The 16,981-nt window shown below is 51.2% G+C and overlaps 1 protein-coding gene across 4 annotated transcripts in view; it reads right to left on the bottom strand.

Annotated features, from left to right (window-relative positions):
* Positions 1 to 16,981, bottom strand: part of EPHB2 (EPH receptor B2) — a 118,169-nt gene that overhangs the window by 11,570 nt on the left and 89,618 nt on the right. Inside the window, exons 6-9 of one of the 4 annotated variants that reach the window (XM_069874898.1) lie at positions 12,117 to 12,241; positions 4,263 to 4,425; positions 3,013 to 3,121; positions 2,713 to 2,828 (exon numbers count right to left, since the gene is read on the bottom strand). In XM_069874898.1, the coding sequence (XP_069730999.1) occupies positions 2,713 to 2,828; positions 3,013 to 3,121; positions 4,263 to 4,425; positions 12,117 to 12,241 (513 nt within the window). The remainder of the gene's footprint in view (positions 1 to 2,712; positions 2,829 to 3,012; positions 3,122 to 4,262; positions 4,426 to 12,116; positions 12,242 to 16,981) is intronic. The other 3 variants (XM_069874900.1, XM_069874899.1, XM_069874901.1) reach the window with 3 other exon arrangements.

The raw sequence follows: 16,981 nt of genomic DNA, 5'->3' as shown, positions 1-16,981 counted from the left end.
GCTGCAAACTGACTGCAGAGAGTCCTCTGCATGCTGCTTCCACCATCCCACCATAGGCATGGAAAGTGGAGGAGGAGACCTGGGCTCAGCGCTCAAGACAGGGAGGTGATGAGGATCCGTCTTGGGCTTTAAACTGAGGCACATAATAGAATCATGGAGTGGGGTTAGGGTTGGAAGAGACCAACCCCTCTGTCACGGGACACCTCCCACTGGATCAGGTTGCTCAAAGTCCCGTCCAACTTGGCCTTCAACACCTCCACGTGCTGCTCTTGGTTCTCTACATGGAGATGTAAAGGGAAGGCACCTCTAGGTGTTTGATCCTATGGATACAGCCACCACACCAGATTCACTCCTGCATGGAGATGTCTGTGACCCTTCCAGGGGCAGCAGAAGCAGGATGAACATTCCAGTCTGCCTCCTCTTCTCCTGGATGAGGCTGGGTACCCTCTTGGTAGCCTGAGTGCTGCTGAGACAACTGTAGGGGACAGAGGGGATGTGGCAAAAGCTGAGCTCTCCCTGCTAGGCAGAACAGGAGCCACGGCGCTGCGTGAAAGGCAGTGGCCATGGGACCTGGTGAAGCTGATGCCATGTTGCATGCTATCTCCATGGTGGGACACCATGGTTCTCCCTTTCCTATACTCCTGAAGCGAGTCCAGAGAGCAATGAAGCTGGTGAGGAGCTGGAGAAGAAGAGGAGCGGCTGAGAGAGCTGGGGGTGTTTAGCCTGGAGAAGAGGAGGCTGAGGGGAGACCTCATTGCTCTCTCCAACTACCTGGAAGGAGGTTGTGGAGAGGAGGGAGCTGGGCTCTTCTCCCAGGGCACAGGGGACAGGACGAGAGGGAATGGCCTCAAGCTCCGACAGGGGAGGTTTAGGCTGGACTTTAGGAAAAAATTTTTCATGGAAAGGGTTATTGGGCACTGGAACAGCTGCCCAGTTAGGGGGTTGAGTCCCTTTCCCTGAAGGGGTTTAAGGCACGGGTGGATGAGGTGCTGATGGACATGGTTTAGTATTTGATAGGAATGGTTGGACTCGATGATCCGGTGGGTCTCTTCCAACCCGGTGATTCTATGATTCCTTTTGCTGACTGCTGGGATGACCCAGACTGGGTGTATGAGGAGAGCAGAGCTCAAGCTCACTAGGTAAGGAGCTCAAGACAGAACTAGAGGCACAACTCACAGCTCTCCACATCTTGGATGCTGGTAGGATTCAGGACAATTGTTCAATACTCACAGGGCTCCCTGCACCGAGGCAATTTGCTCACCATAAACTGGAGCCTCTCTCCAGCAATCACTGAGCAGGGACCATGTCTGGGACCAGCGTCTGGAGTGACAGTGGCTAAGAGACACCCAGGGCACAGCTCATCTGCATCCAGTGGCATCGAGCCTGTTGCGACAGTTGTGATGTCCCAGCTCTTAATGCCAGCTCAGCCTGAAGCTGTCACGTTCCGCACCAGACCCCAGGAGAAAGTGTGAATGTGTGTTTGCACATGCAGCACGTGCTGAGAAACAAGTGAGAGCTGCATTTACATAATTGCTCTGCGAGAGCATCAGTTTGTCCTGGTGAGTTATAGCAACACAGCCAGCACAGAGCTGGTGTTCAAGGCTTTGCCTGTCAGGAAAGGTTTCCCAGGTAAAAACAACAGAGAGCCCTGCGCTGAAATATTGCTGAGCTTTTCCATTTTCTGAACAAGGGCCAAAACTGTCTAGGAAGGAGGTATAAGAAAGGCAGAAATCCTGAAGCTGCAAGTAAAAGGTAAATAACAGCTGAGATCGGAACGAGGCAGGAGTATGGGGACAGGTCTCTAGAGAGGGAGGAGAAAAGCATTTCAGAGAGCATGCAGCAAGGGGTTAGCGAGGGGAAGGAGGATGCAGAGTGTGCAACGACCGCTGGATGTGAGGGAGGGGTTTGCAACACACCGGGATGTGGGAACACGGAGGCTGCAAGAGAGGAGATGTTGTGGATTGTATTATACACCGATAAGACAGATACAGCTGATATCTAGGAGGATTTGGGGAGTGCTGGGATGGGCTCTAGCAAAGGCACCACAAGGTGTGTGGGTTCCTGCAGGGGGACAGCACTCCACAGGCTGTGGGTGTGATACAATATATGGAATATTTTGATTTAAGCTAAAGTATAGTTAAGTTTGTCTAAGCAGTTGTGGGTTTTTTTTGAAGTTAGACAGAATGTCCCTCTTTAAAATGTTGGTTTCCAGTCATTATTTGTTCTTTGATGATGATAACATCTTGTGTTCAATATGATCTGTGCGGAACAGAGGTGTCTGCTTCTATAATCACCTCTATTTGCAGTATTTTCTATCTTAAAGTCAAGGTCAAGCAGAGAGCTTGCTTTCTAAAACTCCAAAATGAGTTTTAGGGAGTTTTATTTGCTGGCTTTTTCGGTATCGGGTGCATCCAGACAGGGGATGCTGCCCACAAGCTCAGGAAGCAGGGCAGCAAGACATGGTGTGGTGGCAGCTAGTGCACTGCAGCAGGGGGTGAAGCATGTGGAGGAGGTTTTAGATGTCACAGGGGTTTCTAGAGCATGCACAGGTCACCCCTGCATGGCTGGCACCATGAATTACGAGGCAGGGCAGGGCTGGAGGTCACAGGGCAGGGATCAAGGCAGCACCGAGGTCCTCCTGCCTACACATGCACATGGGTGGCCTGAGCCCTCCCCACATGCCACGAGGAATGAGTGAACAGGAACACAAACCGAAGAGCGAGCGGACCCCCAGGCCTGGCGGGAGCCCGCGGTACGTACTGTGGCCACTGGTATAGTGCTGCAGCTTGTCGGTGTACTCGGAATCAGCACGCTCAAAGCCCCGTCTTCTGGAAAGAAAGGGAGTCCTGAACGCCCGCACGGCTCCACCGGGGCTGAGAGACCTACCATGAGAGCATCTCTTCCCTCCTCACCTCCCCGTTTCCATCCCTTCCTACCCCTGCCACCTTCTGTCTCCTGTCACCATCCCCTTGCACAGCTCCAGCCCTGGGTCGCGCGCTCACGCTGCCCTACCTGTTGCAAACGATAACGATGACGACTACAGCAATGAGGAACACCAATCCCGCTGCAGAGGAGCCGATGATGAGCGGCAGCTTCTCCTGCACGCTGGTCTGGTACTCAGCTGGCGTGGAAAGAAGAGAGAATGGGTTACTAAGGTACAGAATGGGTTGCACTACCAAGCTCATCAAGGTCAGAGCGTGGACCTGAGTACTGACCTACAGTTTATGGTCATTAGTAATGGGATTCCTGCCCTGGTTCTGGTCCAGGACACCTAGTGCTGCCCCAGGCATGGCTCAAGCTGGATGTGCCCTAGCAAGAAGGTCGAATGGAGCTATCATAGAATCACAGAATGGTTTGGGTAGAAAGGGACTTCAAAGCACATCCAGTTCCAACCCCCTGACATGGGCAGGGACACCTCCCACTGGATCAGGGAGCTCAAAGCTCCATCCAACCTGGCTTCCCCACCCTTGCAAGGAAAACGTTCTCATCTCAGTCTCCCCTCTTTCAGCTGGAAACCATTCCCCCTCGTCCTATCCCTGCACTCCCTGATCAATAGCCCCTCCCCAGCTTTCCTGGAGACCCTTTCAGTACTGGAAGGCTGCTCTAAGGTCTCCCAGGAGTCTTTTTGAATGTCTCACAGATGCATGTTGTGCCTTGCTCCTTGGCCTCAGGGCCAGAAAACTGGCTGGGCCTGTTTTACTTAGCATCACAGATTTAGAAAACAGGGAACCAAGTCTGCATTTGTCATCGGCAGCTGTGAAAATCATAGCTTTTGTTCCTTCTAAATCCAACTGAGTGAACTGAAAAGCTTGGCAGAAATTAGCCTGATGATGGGATGTCCTGCATCGACCACCAAGCACCCAAGCCGGTCTCTAGGTCTTGCCAGGTTGAATAAACACACGTGAGTTCTCAAAGCACTCTTGAGGGACTAACAGCTGCCCCCACACCTCCATCTTGTCCAAGTCTCTCTAGATCCCATGTCACCTTTATGCAGAATCACAGAATCACCACGTTGGAAGAGACCCACCGGATCATCGAGTCCAACCATTCCCATCAATCACTAAACCATGTCCCTCAGCACCTCGTCCACCCGTCCCTTAAACCCCTCCAGGGATGGTGACTCAACCCCCTCCCTGGGCAGCCTCTGCCAGTGCCCAATGACCCTTTCCATGAAAAATTTTTTCCTAATGTCCAGCCTGAACCTCCCCTGGTGGCGCCTGAGGCCATTCCCTCTCATCCTGTCTCTGAAGCTGAAGACTCACCTTCTGTCATGGTCTGGAAATACATCTTGCCACTGTACCGGCCGTAGCCAGCCACGGTTCGTGCCCGCACCTGGAAGACGTAGATGGTGCCAGCTTTGAGGTTTTGCACTGCCACGGTATTCGTGGGGCTCTTCACTGTTGTCGAATTTAACTCGCTCAGATCCTGCCAAGAAAATAGAAACCTAGCATCAGAAAACAGAGCCGAGAACCAGGCACTGCATTCCTGGAAGGAGGAAGCACAGCAGAGCAGGGTAGCGTGGGTGGAAAGACCTCCATGGGGAATCACAGAATCATAGAATCACCAGGTTGGAAGAGACCCACCGGATCATCGAGTCCAACCATTCCCATCAAACACTAAACCATGTCCCTCAGCAATGATCATGAACAGGAGACCATGAACAGATTCTTCCAAGCCTGCCTTCTGGTGGGGAGACACAGAAGCATGAATGGGAATTACCGGTACCCCTGGGCTACCCACCACCTCTCAGGAAAGGGCTCTGATGAAGGTATCGTCTAGAAACATCAAGTTGTTTCTCCAAGCCTTGAGCTCACTGGGGATGGGAACTACTTCCCTTGTCTATGCCCACTTTCTCCTAGCACCATCCTCCTTCCTCACTCCAGCACCCCTATTCACTCTTCCCCGTCTCCCTTTGCCAGTTCTGAATCATAGAATCATAGAATCACCAGGTTGGAAGAGGCCCACCGGATCATCGGGTCCAACCATTCCTATCAAACACTAAACCATGTCCCTCAGCAAAGTCCACCTGAACACAGGGTTTTGGAACTCAGGAGAAGTATTGCTACCATCCCTCTGCTCAGGACCTGCCTCCCCAAGGACCACAGTGAAGTTTTCCAAGCTGGGGAACTGAAGAGCCAACTTAAAACTGACTATGAAACTACTTTGGAATTTTTGTCCTGCTCCTAGAGTGCAGTTTTTAAGCTGAGGACTGGAAAATTCATATCACAATGGCATACATGGTATCACACTTGTGTAGGAGATGGATCCATCACTGCCCTTAGTAATAAGGCCCTTGACTGAGCATCCAGAAGCACCTGCTGATGGGCCAGCAGGGTCCAGGAAAGCTGGGGAGGGGCTCTTGATCAGGGAGTGCAGGGAGAGGATGAGGAGAATGGGTTTCAGCTGAAGGAGGGGAGATGGAGATGAGATCCTGGGGAGAAATGGGTGGGGAGGCCCTGGCCCAGGTTGCCCAGAGCAGGGGTGGCTGCCCCATCCCTGGAGGGGTTCAAGGCCAGGCTGGATGGGGCTTTGAGCCCCTGATCCAGTGGGAGGTGTCCCTGCCCGTGGCAGGGGTGGGACTGGGTGGGCTTTGAGGTTCGTTCCAACCCACTCATTCCATGATTCTGTGACGAGATGATCTCTTTGCTGGTCACCGTCAAGAAAACAGACAGTCCCTGCACCACTAGGTCAGCAGAGGAGTCTGAAAGATGGTCCTGAATGTGGTGCTCCCTAGGATCAGGGGCAAGGTGGCCAGAAAGTCCTGCAAGTCCATGCAAAGCAGCAATCTATGCAAACAGATGATGTTTCTGGGAAAGAGAAAGATCTTTTGAAAGCCAACCTGTGAGGATGAGCCCCTGTAAAAGGAGACGCAGGCACCAATTTTTGAATCAGATTTTTGTGACACTGTCGAAATTGCTCATCCTTTCTGGTAACACCCTTGATCTGCAAGCCAGGTGGCCTTGCCAGGGTCACTGGTTGGAGCAGAGAAGCAGTTGACAGCTCAGAATCTGAGCTGGCAAGTTGGCAAGCAAGACCCTGAAGCTGTGTTTGACTGCAAGTCATAGAATCATAGAATCATCAGGTTGGAAGAGACCCACCGGATCATCAAGTCCAAACCCAGGAACTCCCACCCCACAGCTTCAGCAGAGAAGTGCGATAACCTCACGAGCAGAGGCAGGGACTAGCAGAAAGCTGTCATCAGACACACAGTTTGTGCAATCCCATCAAGTGGGACTGAGCCTGATCAAGAGACTGGGCTTTTGTCTCAGCTGTGGAGCTCCACTGGAAGGGCACAGCGAGATCGCTTCTCGTACTGCATCACCATGAGATCAGCCTGAAACTCCCAGTGAAGAGCCAACTTCTGCTGTGGTCTCCTGAGTGACAGCGGGTATCAAAGAGCTATCAGGCAGGAGGTCCTGTCTTGTGATGAACTAAGGTTTCCTCACAGAGGTTCACATTGTGCACGCTGTCGCTCTCTTGAGCTGCTCTGATCGCCTGCAGGCACCAGTGAAGCAGAGATCAATGGGGAGTCTTGCAAGCCCTTTGTCAGGGGCTGTGTCCTCAGCTGCTGGACCACAGGCTGGGTCAGAGGTCATTTTACCCACCAATAACTGACGGCGTTTGCCTTTGGGGGCTGCTGATCTCCTTCTTTTCCTCTCTCCACATTGCTAGCAATTTTAATTTTGTGTTCATTCACTTCTGAGAGCAACATTGGTGCCTCACTCAGAGGATCTTCTGCACAACCAGAAGCTGTGGCACCAGCAAACCTTAGAGGTCCACAAAAACCATTCACCACAAGGCTCTATAAAGTACATCACGTTGAACCAACATTCTCCTCGTGTTCCTGGGACACCCTGATGTTTACTCATTCAGTCATTACACTAGAGCAGAAGACCAAACACCCCGTCATCTGCAAGGATGATCATTCCAATGACCTGGGTTCATGCAGACTCTGCCTCACTGCTGCACAGCAGCTGGAAGATGATATTCATGGAGTTATTTCTTCTAGTATGAAGGTTTTCATGAATCAGGCTGCCTCACTACAATATAAGACTCACTGCAATATAAGACAATATTCATGGAGTTCATTTCTTCTTGTATGGTTTTGATGAAGCAAGGCTGGTGTGGGCAGCTGGTGAGAGAGGGGTCTGGCAGGAATGTGTTTCTCCAAGTGTGCAGTCAAACTCAAGAGCCTCGAGAAGAGGAGGCTGAGGGGAGACCTCATTGCTCTCTCCAACTGCCTGAAAGGAGGTTGTGGAGAGGAGGGAGCTGGGCTCTTCTCCCAAGGGACAGGGGACAGGACGAGAGGGAATGGCCTCAAGCTCCACCAGGGGAGGGTCAGGCTGAACATTAGGAAAAATTTTCACAGAAAGGGTCATTGGGCACTGTCAGAGGCTGCCCAGGGAGGGGGTTGAGTCCCCTTCCCTGGAGGGGTTTAAGGGACGGGTGGACGAGGTGCTGAGGGACATGGGTTAGTGATTGATGGGAATGGTTGGACTTGATGATCCAGTGGGTCTTTTCCAACCTGGCAATTCTGTGAAGAGGCTTGGAAAGGCTGGTGGCACATCACTCTGCAGGGTAACGCAGAGCAGCTCTGCAAACACCTGAGACACCTTCACTGAAAACAGCACTCAGGAACAGTCTTCTCTTCTAAAATCTACATCAGTTTTATTGATCTGGACCTGGTGCTAAAGGTGCCTGGGTATTGCCGGGGTGTTTGGGAATTAAACTAAAGGCTGTGAAAAGCTTGAGTACAGCTACACAGACAAGAAAGATCAAGCAAAGATAAGCACACAGCAAACCGATTGCCTTGTTTGTCTTGTCAGGCCTCAGCACTCCCTTGGACCTTTCCCAGGCAGGCTAGGAGAGAAATAGGTCAGGAAATGTTCACAGTTTTAGTGCTCAAGGGCTTGGATGAATCCTCGGAGGCCCTTAGATGGCACTGAGAACACATTTGTTTCAACATCATTTGTCCAGCTGTTTGAGGGAACCTCATCCCTGCTCCTGGAGGACTTCAAATTGAATGCACTGGGCAAGCTTCCAAGTGGATATATAGCTCAGGAAATCTGTGGCTGTCTATCTGAGGAACGTGTGCTCATGGCTGAGCTCTCCTTTAATCCCAGACTGCAAGCAAAGAGCATTTACACCTCCCTTATCAAACCTATTTCCCCTCGGTGCATTGATTAGCCACCAGCTCTGCAGCAACCTGAACCTTCACTTCAAGCACTTCTCCCCTTCGATCCATCTGGGCTTCTCCTGCAGGTCCAGGTGGTTTAAAGTCCAAGTCCAAGCCGTTGTTTTTTCTCGCAGGTTTGTGGAGTTTGTTTTTTTCCCCTGCTGATTTTGGTTTGAATTTGGAAATCCTAATTAAAAACGACACCCTTCTTCTTTCCTCACTGGTTTGATTTTGAGTCCTCAGCTGATTCCCCTTTCCACGAGTCAAACTTCAGTTAAACCAGAGTCTGATCAACGAAGAAAGCCTTTCTTGAAACACTGAGAATCTGTGAAACACCCAAAAGACCTGCAAAAATGATGTCGAAAAACTCATGTTTTATCAGCCAAAAAAAAAAAAGCCAAAGAAAAATGTCAACGTTGTCAAAGATCTGCTCTGCGTGTCCACACCACGACAATCTGCTGAGGGTCCTGAGCAAACAAAGCCACACGTACAAAGCTAGTCCAAGGCCATGTGCCAAATTATCATGCGTAGCTGAATTCTGGCCCACGTGGGATTGAGGAGGGATGCTTAGATGTGGTGAAAGGATCCTGCCAACCACCCTGAGCATGGATTTTTGGGGCCCGCAGCTCCTCGCCTTTCCTGGGGAACACCACTTGTGAGAAGATCTCGAGAGCATTTGGCCTTCCAGCCAAGGATCCGATCGAGCGTGGTGTGGCAGGAGCATCTGGATGCTTCTTGCAGCAAACTGAGCCCTGGGGAGAAGCAGCGTGGATCCCAGACAGGGCAGGAAAGGTGTCACAGGGCTCCCTGGCAAGGTTTTCTCTTAATCTTCCTACCTCATTATTTTCCCTAAAGCCCCCTCCAAGGCTTTGGACAGCACAGGGGAAGAGGAACCCCAGCTCTTGCTCTGTCCTGGGGACAGGTGGGGAACATCAAGCAGCAGCTGTGGCTCCACGCTCAGGGTTGATGATGTCCCACACCGCAGCCTGGAGAGCAGGAAAGTTCTCCGAGACAGACGAGGAGCAGTGTCTCCAGCTTTCCAGAAACTCCTGGGCACCACGAAGGCTGCATCCAGCTCTTCTCCCACCTCCACCACCAGCTGCCGCAGGTCGCCTCTCCTCCACCCTTCAGCTCCACCAGCCCTTTCCCCATCAAAGGGCTCCAGCGCATCCTAAAACATTTGCACCACTGACCAAACCAGGCACAAAAAATGAGCTGAACATCTTCAAACAATCACCACACAGGGACCTTAGGGCACGTCCTAAGCTGAATTATTTTGCTTGGCAAGGACAGCTGATTATTCTTCAGGTGCTGGACACTAGGGTGGGTCTCCAGTTCCCACACTCCAGGATGAATTTAGTGACTTCGGACAAAAACTACTGCATCCTTTCCAAACAAAGACCAAACTGATTTCTTCAATAAAACAAACATTGCCAGGCACCTCTTGGAGGTAGAAAAATCTGCATTAAGGAGAGGATCACAATGAGCAGCCGACTGGCTCTAATGATGTGAAAGAAAACCACGGTGTCGCCTCTGTACAGGCATTTTTAATACCACCAAGAACAGCAATGCCATAAATAAACTGTGACATGGAAACAAAAAATACACCTTTGCTTCAGGTATTGCAAGCAGCTCTTTCTTGTTAACACTGAAAGACGTATTCGAGGTTTTTGTATTTAATTTATGCCTTTATATAGAGGAGAATCCAGTCAAAATGAAGAGCCAAACCATTTTTTTCTACACAACGCACACACTGCTGTTCTTACATTTGAACCAGGAAACAAAATTCCACTCAAAATAATATAACGAGCTCCAGAGAGATTTGCTGAGCACATGGGACAGTTGGCAGTGAAATATTTTGGGAGCAAACCCCTTCTGTGCCAACTGGCAGTCGAGGGAGGACACACAGGGATGTGTCTCACACCTCATTCAAACTGCAAAGCTGATGGGAGGTGGAGGAAAGTGTGACACATCCAAAGCTGGGCAGTTTGGGACTGTTCCCAGGGAGGAACTAAATGGCTTTGAATCTCAAAACTCAGCACAGCAATGACAGGACTAACATGGGATTCGGACCCGTCAGGCCAGCAGAGAAGGATGCAGAGCGCTCTTGAGTTGAAGTGTATGAAGCTGAAGTGTATGAAGACCCTGACCAGTCATGACCCCTGATGGATCAGACCTTGAGTGTACAACTGGAACTGTGCAGCGAAGGCTACCACATCCAGAGGAATTTGGAGAGATAAATCCACTGCCTGTAGCTCTTAGCTGTTCCACTTCTTTCTTAACCTCTTTCCAAATCCTCTGAGGTTTGCTTGCTGTGCGACCAAGCTTTCACCCGCTGATCCAGAGACAGAGCGTGTTGCCCAGAAAGGTGGGAGATGCCCCCTCCCTGAGGGTGTTCAAGGCCAGGTCAATTAGAGCTCTGAGCAACCTGATCCAGAAGAAAGTGTCCCTGCCCATGGCAGAGGGTGGAACTGGATGGGCTTTAAGGTCCTTCCAAACCAAACCATTCTATGATTCCATGATCCCTCTCTGAGAACGACATAAGGAGGAGATAAAGATTGATTTGTCTTCTTCAACCAATGTACCGGGGACAGGCAGTGTCCTAAGACTGGACGATGGGTCCTGCAGATGCTCACCTTGCAGCTGGCTGTGACGACCAGCACAACCAGCAGCTTTGCCTTCATTTACAACCTCTCCCAGAAAACAGAGGGGAGGGGGAAGAAAGAAAGAGATGAAAGGAAAATAAGAGAATGAGCTCCCTGAGATCTTCTGCCTCTGCTTCGAGGATCCCCGGGGAAAGGAACCCTCTTGCTTTCCAGATATGTCTTGTTACCTACTCATCCATCTCGACATGTATTCTGGGATCATTTCCAAGGGTCAAATAAATGGCTCTGATTTATGCAATATAGGTCAGGACCTATTTAACAGCTGACAAAGAAGCTCCCCCCTCCCTGTTCTCCCCCTGGCTCTTGATGATGAGAAAATAGGTCACAGGCAGGCAGTGGGGAGGATTAATCATTTCTTCCGGCAACTGCTGGGAAAAATATTTTCAATTCCATTTAATCGTAAAGCTTTTTAATTAGTTAGTTGGCAATTTTTAATGTATAGTTCATACGGTCTTATGTAAGGGGGCAGATTCCTGGAAGGAGAAATCTCTTGCTCCCCACATCCCCAGTGGAGCATGGATGAAGTTCATCGGCCAAGCAGGTCCCGGGACCAATATCAACGTCATCCTCAGGACTCTCAGCAGCCACCCAGCTCCAGCCCCTTGGATGGACACACTGGCACAGCCCTGGCTCGCCTCCACTCATTTTGGGAGGGAGGAGATGGAAGGGGCATGTTCCTCAGGGATGAAAGAGCCCAAGCTGCAGGACCCCTTCACTTCAGCCTCCCCTGACTTCATAGCGCAATCAAAATCCTCCAGGGAAGTCTGGGACAGCTTCTCCCTGGTGCCACACCTGGGGAAATGACTTCAGGCTGCTGCACACAAATGCCAAACTCACCTGTGATGTAAATGCAGCGAGGAACAGGGTTACACAAAATCTTGAGTGGAGACTCAGTTACCATGGGCCAGCCTGGGACTAGGTGCTTGGAGACATCCCTTCCACCCCATTCCCCACTAAGGGAAAAATTAAAACCTGGAGTCCTGTTACCCAGCTCTCACTGCACTGGGTCCACCTGCCACAAGTGCTGGAGAGGAGAAGGGAGGAGAAGCTCCTTGTGGAATTTTCCATGCTGGAAGTGTATATGCAGGGTCAGTGGAACCACCACTGGGCTCCCAAGGGTTGACAGCCACTGCCACGTATGTGACCAACCAGAGCAAGAGAAGCAACCTATTAATCAACCAACTGCTGTAGCAGGTGCAATGCCCTCGTTGAAGATCTGCACCACCTCGTCTCCCAGAAACCTGTAGGTGAGCCCTGCTAAGGTCCCGCAGTACCTTCTCATAGTATTGCAGCTCATAATCCAGGATGACTCCGTTGGGTTGGTCAGGCTGAGACCATGAGAGGGTGATGCTGTCCACGGTGCGGCTGACCTGGTGCATGATGGACACAGCTGAAGGAGCTGGAAGAGAAAGTGAGAGAGAGGACTCAGTTAGACGCCTGCATGGGCAGCACCCACATCGGGTGCAGGTATGTGGGTGCATCAGTGCTTTTAGAGCTCCTGAATTTGCTTCCAGGGCTGTGGAAGCAAATCTCCAGTGGTCAGAAGACCCTGTTTTTTTCTCTATGCAAAGAGAACAGTTAGGGGAGAACAAGAGAGGAGGCTGAGGGGAGACCTCATTGCTCTCTACAACTACCTGAAAGGAGGTTGTGGAGAGGAGGGTGCTGGGCTCTTCTCCCAAATGACAGGGGACAGGACGAGAGGGAATGGCCTCAAGCTCCACCACAGGAGGTTCAGGCTAGATATTAGGTAAAAATTTTTCATGGAAAGGGTCATTGGGCACTGGCAGAGGCTGCCCAGGGAGGGGGTTGAGTCCCCTTCCCTGGAGGGGTATAAGGGACAGGTGGATGAGGTGCTGAGGGACATGGTTTAGTGATTGATGAGAATGGTTGGACTCGATGATCCGGTGGGTCTCTTCCAACCTGGTGATTCTATGATTCTATGAAAAGGCTTCCACTGCTCGCTATCGGTTTTGCAAGTAGAAAACATGCAGGAAAAATTATTCCCAGGCAAAATGAGCCCAGGGCTGGAGCACTGTTCCCATGGAAAAAGCACCACCAGCCCAGCAACAAGCAATTCTGCCTGCTTGCCAGGGGAAATCGGGGTGTAGGGGGTGTAGGTGGGGGTTGTACTTTGACATTTGCATAGAGAAGCTTTACAAGGCCAACACAAGAAGCAAGCAGCTCCTCTCCGCCTCTCTACGCTGCGTCTGCAAGTTGCGTACGGCAGCCTGAGCACGCAACGCAAACTTGACCTGACACGTTGACAATGGTGAGTCTCCCGCCTCGTCAGCGTGCCCTGCAAATAGCGCACCCGGAGACGCCGCTTGTCCCACGGAGCACAATGGGACCTTCCAGCAGCTCCTCCGACAGCCCAGCTGTCCACCCCTTGCATTGCCTACGTGGGCTGACACATGGCCAGGTGGGGATCGAGCAGCCTCGGCTGGTGCCACGTCGTGGGAAAACAACCAGGGAGCTGTGCTGACAAGCCCACGGGGCAGGGACGATAGCGTGGAGCTGCCACGTCCTTGGGAAACGCGGACAGGCTCTGATCCTGCTTGCTGTGAACCAGGGCAGGTTTCCAGTTTCATCTGGAAGGATGGATCCAGTTTCATCTGGAAGGATGTTGAGGCTCTGGAGCGAGTCCAGAGAAGAGCAAGGAAGCTGGGGAAGGGGCTGGAGAACAAGAGGAGCGGCTGAGAGAGCTGGGGGTGTTTAGCCTGGAGAAGAGGAGGCTGAGGGGAGACCTCATTGCTCTCTCCAACTCCCTGAAAGGAGGTTGTGGAGAGGAGGGAGCTGGGCTCTTCTCCCAAGTGACAGGGGACAGGACGAGAGGGAATGGCCTCAAGCTCCATCAGGGGAGGTTTAGGCTGGACATCAGGAAAAAATTTTTCATGGAAAGGGTCATTGGTTTTTACAAGGTCCAACCCTTTCAATATTTCAAGGAAAAACTTATTTCACAGCTCTGAGAAACTGCTTGGAGGAGCAGCACACAAAGCAAAGCACCTCTTGCCCACCTCCAGCTTGGTTTTCTCTGTCTGGAGCAGTGACAGACACAGTTCCAGCAGACACTGTGCTACTTGGACCAGTGTGATGATTTGTTTAGGAAAAGGATCCTACTTTAACCTACTTGGGACTGTGAATCTCTCTTTACAGGTTTGAATCGTTGCCTGAACACGTGTCCAGGTTTCCTTTTGATGCAGCTGCCCCATGAAGATGCTGCGACAAGAAGGACAAGAACCAGCGTGCTCAATGCCCACCATCCTCAAGGACTGTTTAAGTCTCTATGGAGAGAAACTGAAACCCCAGATGCCTCAGATCCATCCCAGCAAAGGCAGCTTAACCACTGCTGATCCCTCCACAAGAAGCTTTGGATTCTTTCACGAAAGGTTTCCTTGATCCTAGATATGGATAAGGGTTGGTAGCACCGCTCAGCCCCAGGCTTGCTGGAGCTGGTATTTTACATCCATATTAAACAGTTCTTTCTTTTCGCCTCGGCTGCTGAAAATGATAAAAAAGATTGAGGGGAAGAAGATAAGAACGAAAAAACCTGGAGTTTTCCAGGAGAAACAGGTACTTTCTAATGGCAGCAATCACTGCATGAAGGTCACCCCAACCACAGAACTTGGTGAGACAACGAGGGCACGGGTCGGTTGTGCAGAAAAATTGGGAAAAGCTCCTGTAAGAGCCAGCTCTGCACATGTGCACGTGGCTGGCGACAGAACCTGCCAGCGAGGTAAACGTAGCTGAAAGGCTTGTGGTTGACCCCGTGCACGTGTTACACCAGACACCTCCTGTCCTCTTTGAGGGCTGCACAATTACGATGAGCCCAACGCTCCTCTCGGGAGGTTTCCTCGTGGTTCCTTGCTCTGCTCTAAAATGCAGGTTTTATTTTTCAGGTTTTAATTTACAGATGGCAGCTTCCCACTGCTGGACCCTCCCTGATTTTGCAGCTGAATTAAGGAGGAGTGTGGAAACATGGGTTTGTCCTCCTGAAAGAACTGGAAGATCATGAAAATATTTTCTTTTCATCTTCTTTTCTATTATCTAAGTACACTGAGTTTCTTGAGTGCTTCACAGAACCACCAGCCCACAGATCAATCTGATGACTCCGTTCTGAGCCTTTTCCAGTTTTTCGTTAACCTGCTTTTCAAATCCAAACCTCAAACCTGATCTCAGTAGGCAGGAACTGTCTCTCTTAACTACAGAAGCAGCATCCACCTCCTCACTCAGGCTGGATATTTCTTAGAATCATAGAATCACAGAATCATGGATACTGTAAAAGCCCTCTGAGCTCATCCAGTCCAACCTTCAGCTCAACCCCACTGTACCCCATGCCAAACCATGTCCCCAGGCAATGCCGCCAGCTCAAGAAAGGGGTAACTGCTGCTTCTTTCACTCGTTGCACTGCACTGCTGAGGCCTGGTGGGACCAAAAACCTCTCTTCCAGCCTATTTCTGCACTCCCTATAAGCTCCTAGGTCCAGCTGGGAGCTGGGTGAGAGATCCTCAAATGCATCCAAAATCAATGTAATTGGTGAAACTGTTCTGCAAAGCTTAGGGCAACACATCATGATAAAATTGACAAAAAGCAAGATTGCCATGAATAATTAGAGGTGTTCTTGGGAAGCTCACATGCTTCCCTCTGCAGGCAATCTCCACAACACCGGCTTTTCCCAATGTGGCTGAACAAGACCAAGTGTCCTCAGGACATCTGCTGGTCACTTTTCACTTCTATTCAAGCAGCAAGAGTTTCTCTCTGCAAACCGTTACCTTTCTACCAGCCCTGATTTTTCAGTGTCCTAAGGTCATGTCCCTCCTCTCCCACCTCTACATTTTCAGTACACAGAAACCAAGAATGAAGACATTAGAGTGTGTCTGTTCAACCAGGCCAAATATGAGGTCCTTGAGCTGCATCAAAGCAGAGTGGCCAGCAGCACCAGGGAGGGGGTTCGGCCCCCTCTGCTCCACTCTGATGAGACTCCACCTGGAATCCTGTGTCCAGTTCTGGAGTTCTCGGCACAGGAAGGACATGGAGCTGATGGAGAGAGTCTAGAGAGGGCCACGGAGATGATCTGGAAATTTTTTTCCTTATGTTCAGCCTTGAACCTCCCCTGGTGGAGCTTGAGGCCATTCCCTCTCGTCCTGTCCCCTGTCCCTTGGGAGAAGAGCCCAGCTCCCTCCTCTCCACAACCTCCTTTCAGGCAGTTGGAGAGAGCAATGAGGTCTCCCCTCAGCCTCCTCTTCTCCAGGCTAAACACCCCCAGCTCTCTCAGACGCTCCTCTTCTTCTCCAGACCCCTCACCAGCTTCGTTGCTTTTCTCTGGACTCACTCCAGAGCCTCAACATCCTTCTTGTGGTGAGGGGCCCAGAACTGACCCCAGGATTCGAGGAGCGGTCTCACCAGGGCCGAGTCCAGAGGGACAACAACCTCCCTGGCCCTGCTGGCCACGCCGTTTCTGATCCAAGCCAAGATGCCATTGGCCTTCTTGGCCACCTGGGCCACTGCTGGCTCATGTTCAGTCGCTGTCACCAACACCCCCAGGTCCTTCTCCTCCAGGCACTTTCCAGCCAGACTTCTCCTAGTCTGGAGCTGCTCAGGGTTGTTGTGCCCCAGGTGCAGGACCCGGCATTTGGCCTCGTTAAACCTCCTGCCATTCCCCACCTAATTCCCAGGTGTTGGAGCTACCTGGATCTTCCAGTGAGGTTAAACCCCTGGGAGAGCAGCTTGCCTGCGTACCTTGATGTTTCCCAAGTCTCTCATTTTGCAGGGCAGTTGCACAGGTTCGAGCATTCTCGGCCAGATTCTTTGTCAGCTGTTTCCCCCCCATCTCCCCGCTTGTCCCGCGGCCTCTGGACTCGCTGGTGCCTTGCAGCATCATGGTGCATTTCCCTGCCACTCTGTCTTCAGCCGGGGGTCACGCAGTTAATCCTGACCCTGGATCACGGCTGCTTCAGCGTGCGGGTAATTGAAAATGCCAGAATTCCCTCATGACCTTCCTATAATAAAAGCAGTTCCCGTCATGTAACCTGACACTCCGGGGACTGAGATCTGTCAGGAGGGCTCCAAGGAGATGCTGGAAAACCCCCAGCTGTTCGCCTGCTTTTTTCTCCTGAGTGATTTCAAAGAGCTGCTGGGGAGA

Source organism: Phaenicophaeus curvirostris, chromosome 22, assembly GCF_032191515.1.
Source record: "Phaenicophaeus curvirostris isolate KB17595 chromosome 22, BPBGC_Pcur_1.0, whole genome shotgun sequence".
In the NCBI taxonomy this organism is placed as follows: domain Eukaryota; kingdom Metazoa; phylum Chordata; class Aves; order Cuculiformes; family Cuculidae; genus Phaenicophaeus; species Phaenicophaeus curvirostris.
Note: the sequence above shows the minus strand (reverse complement) of the source record. Positions and strands in the feature narration are given on the sequence as shown.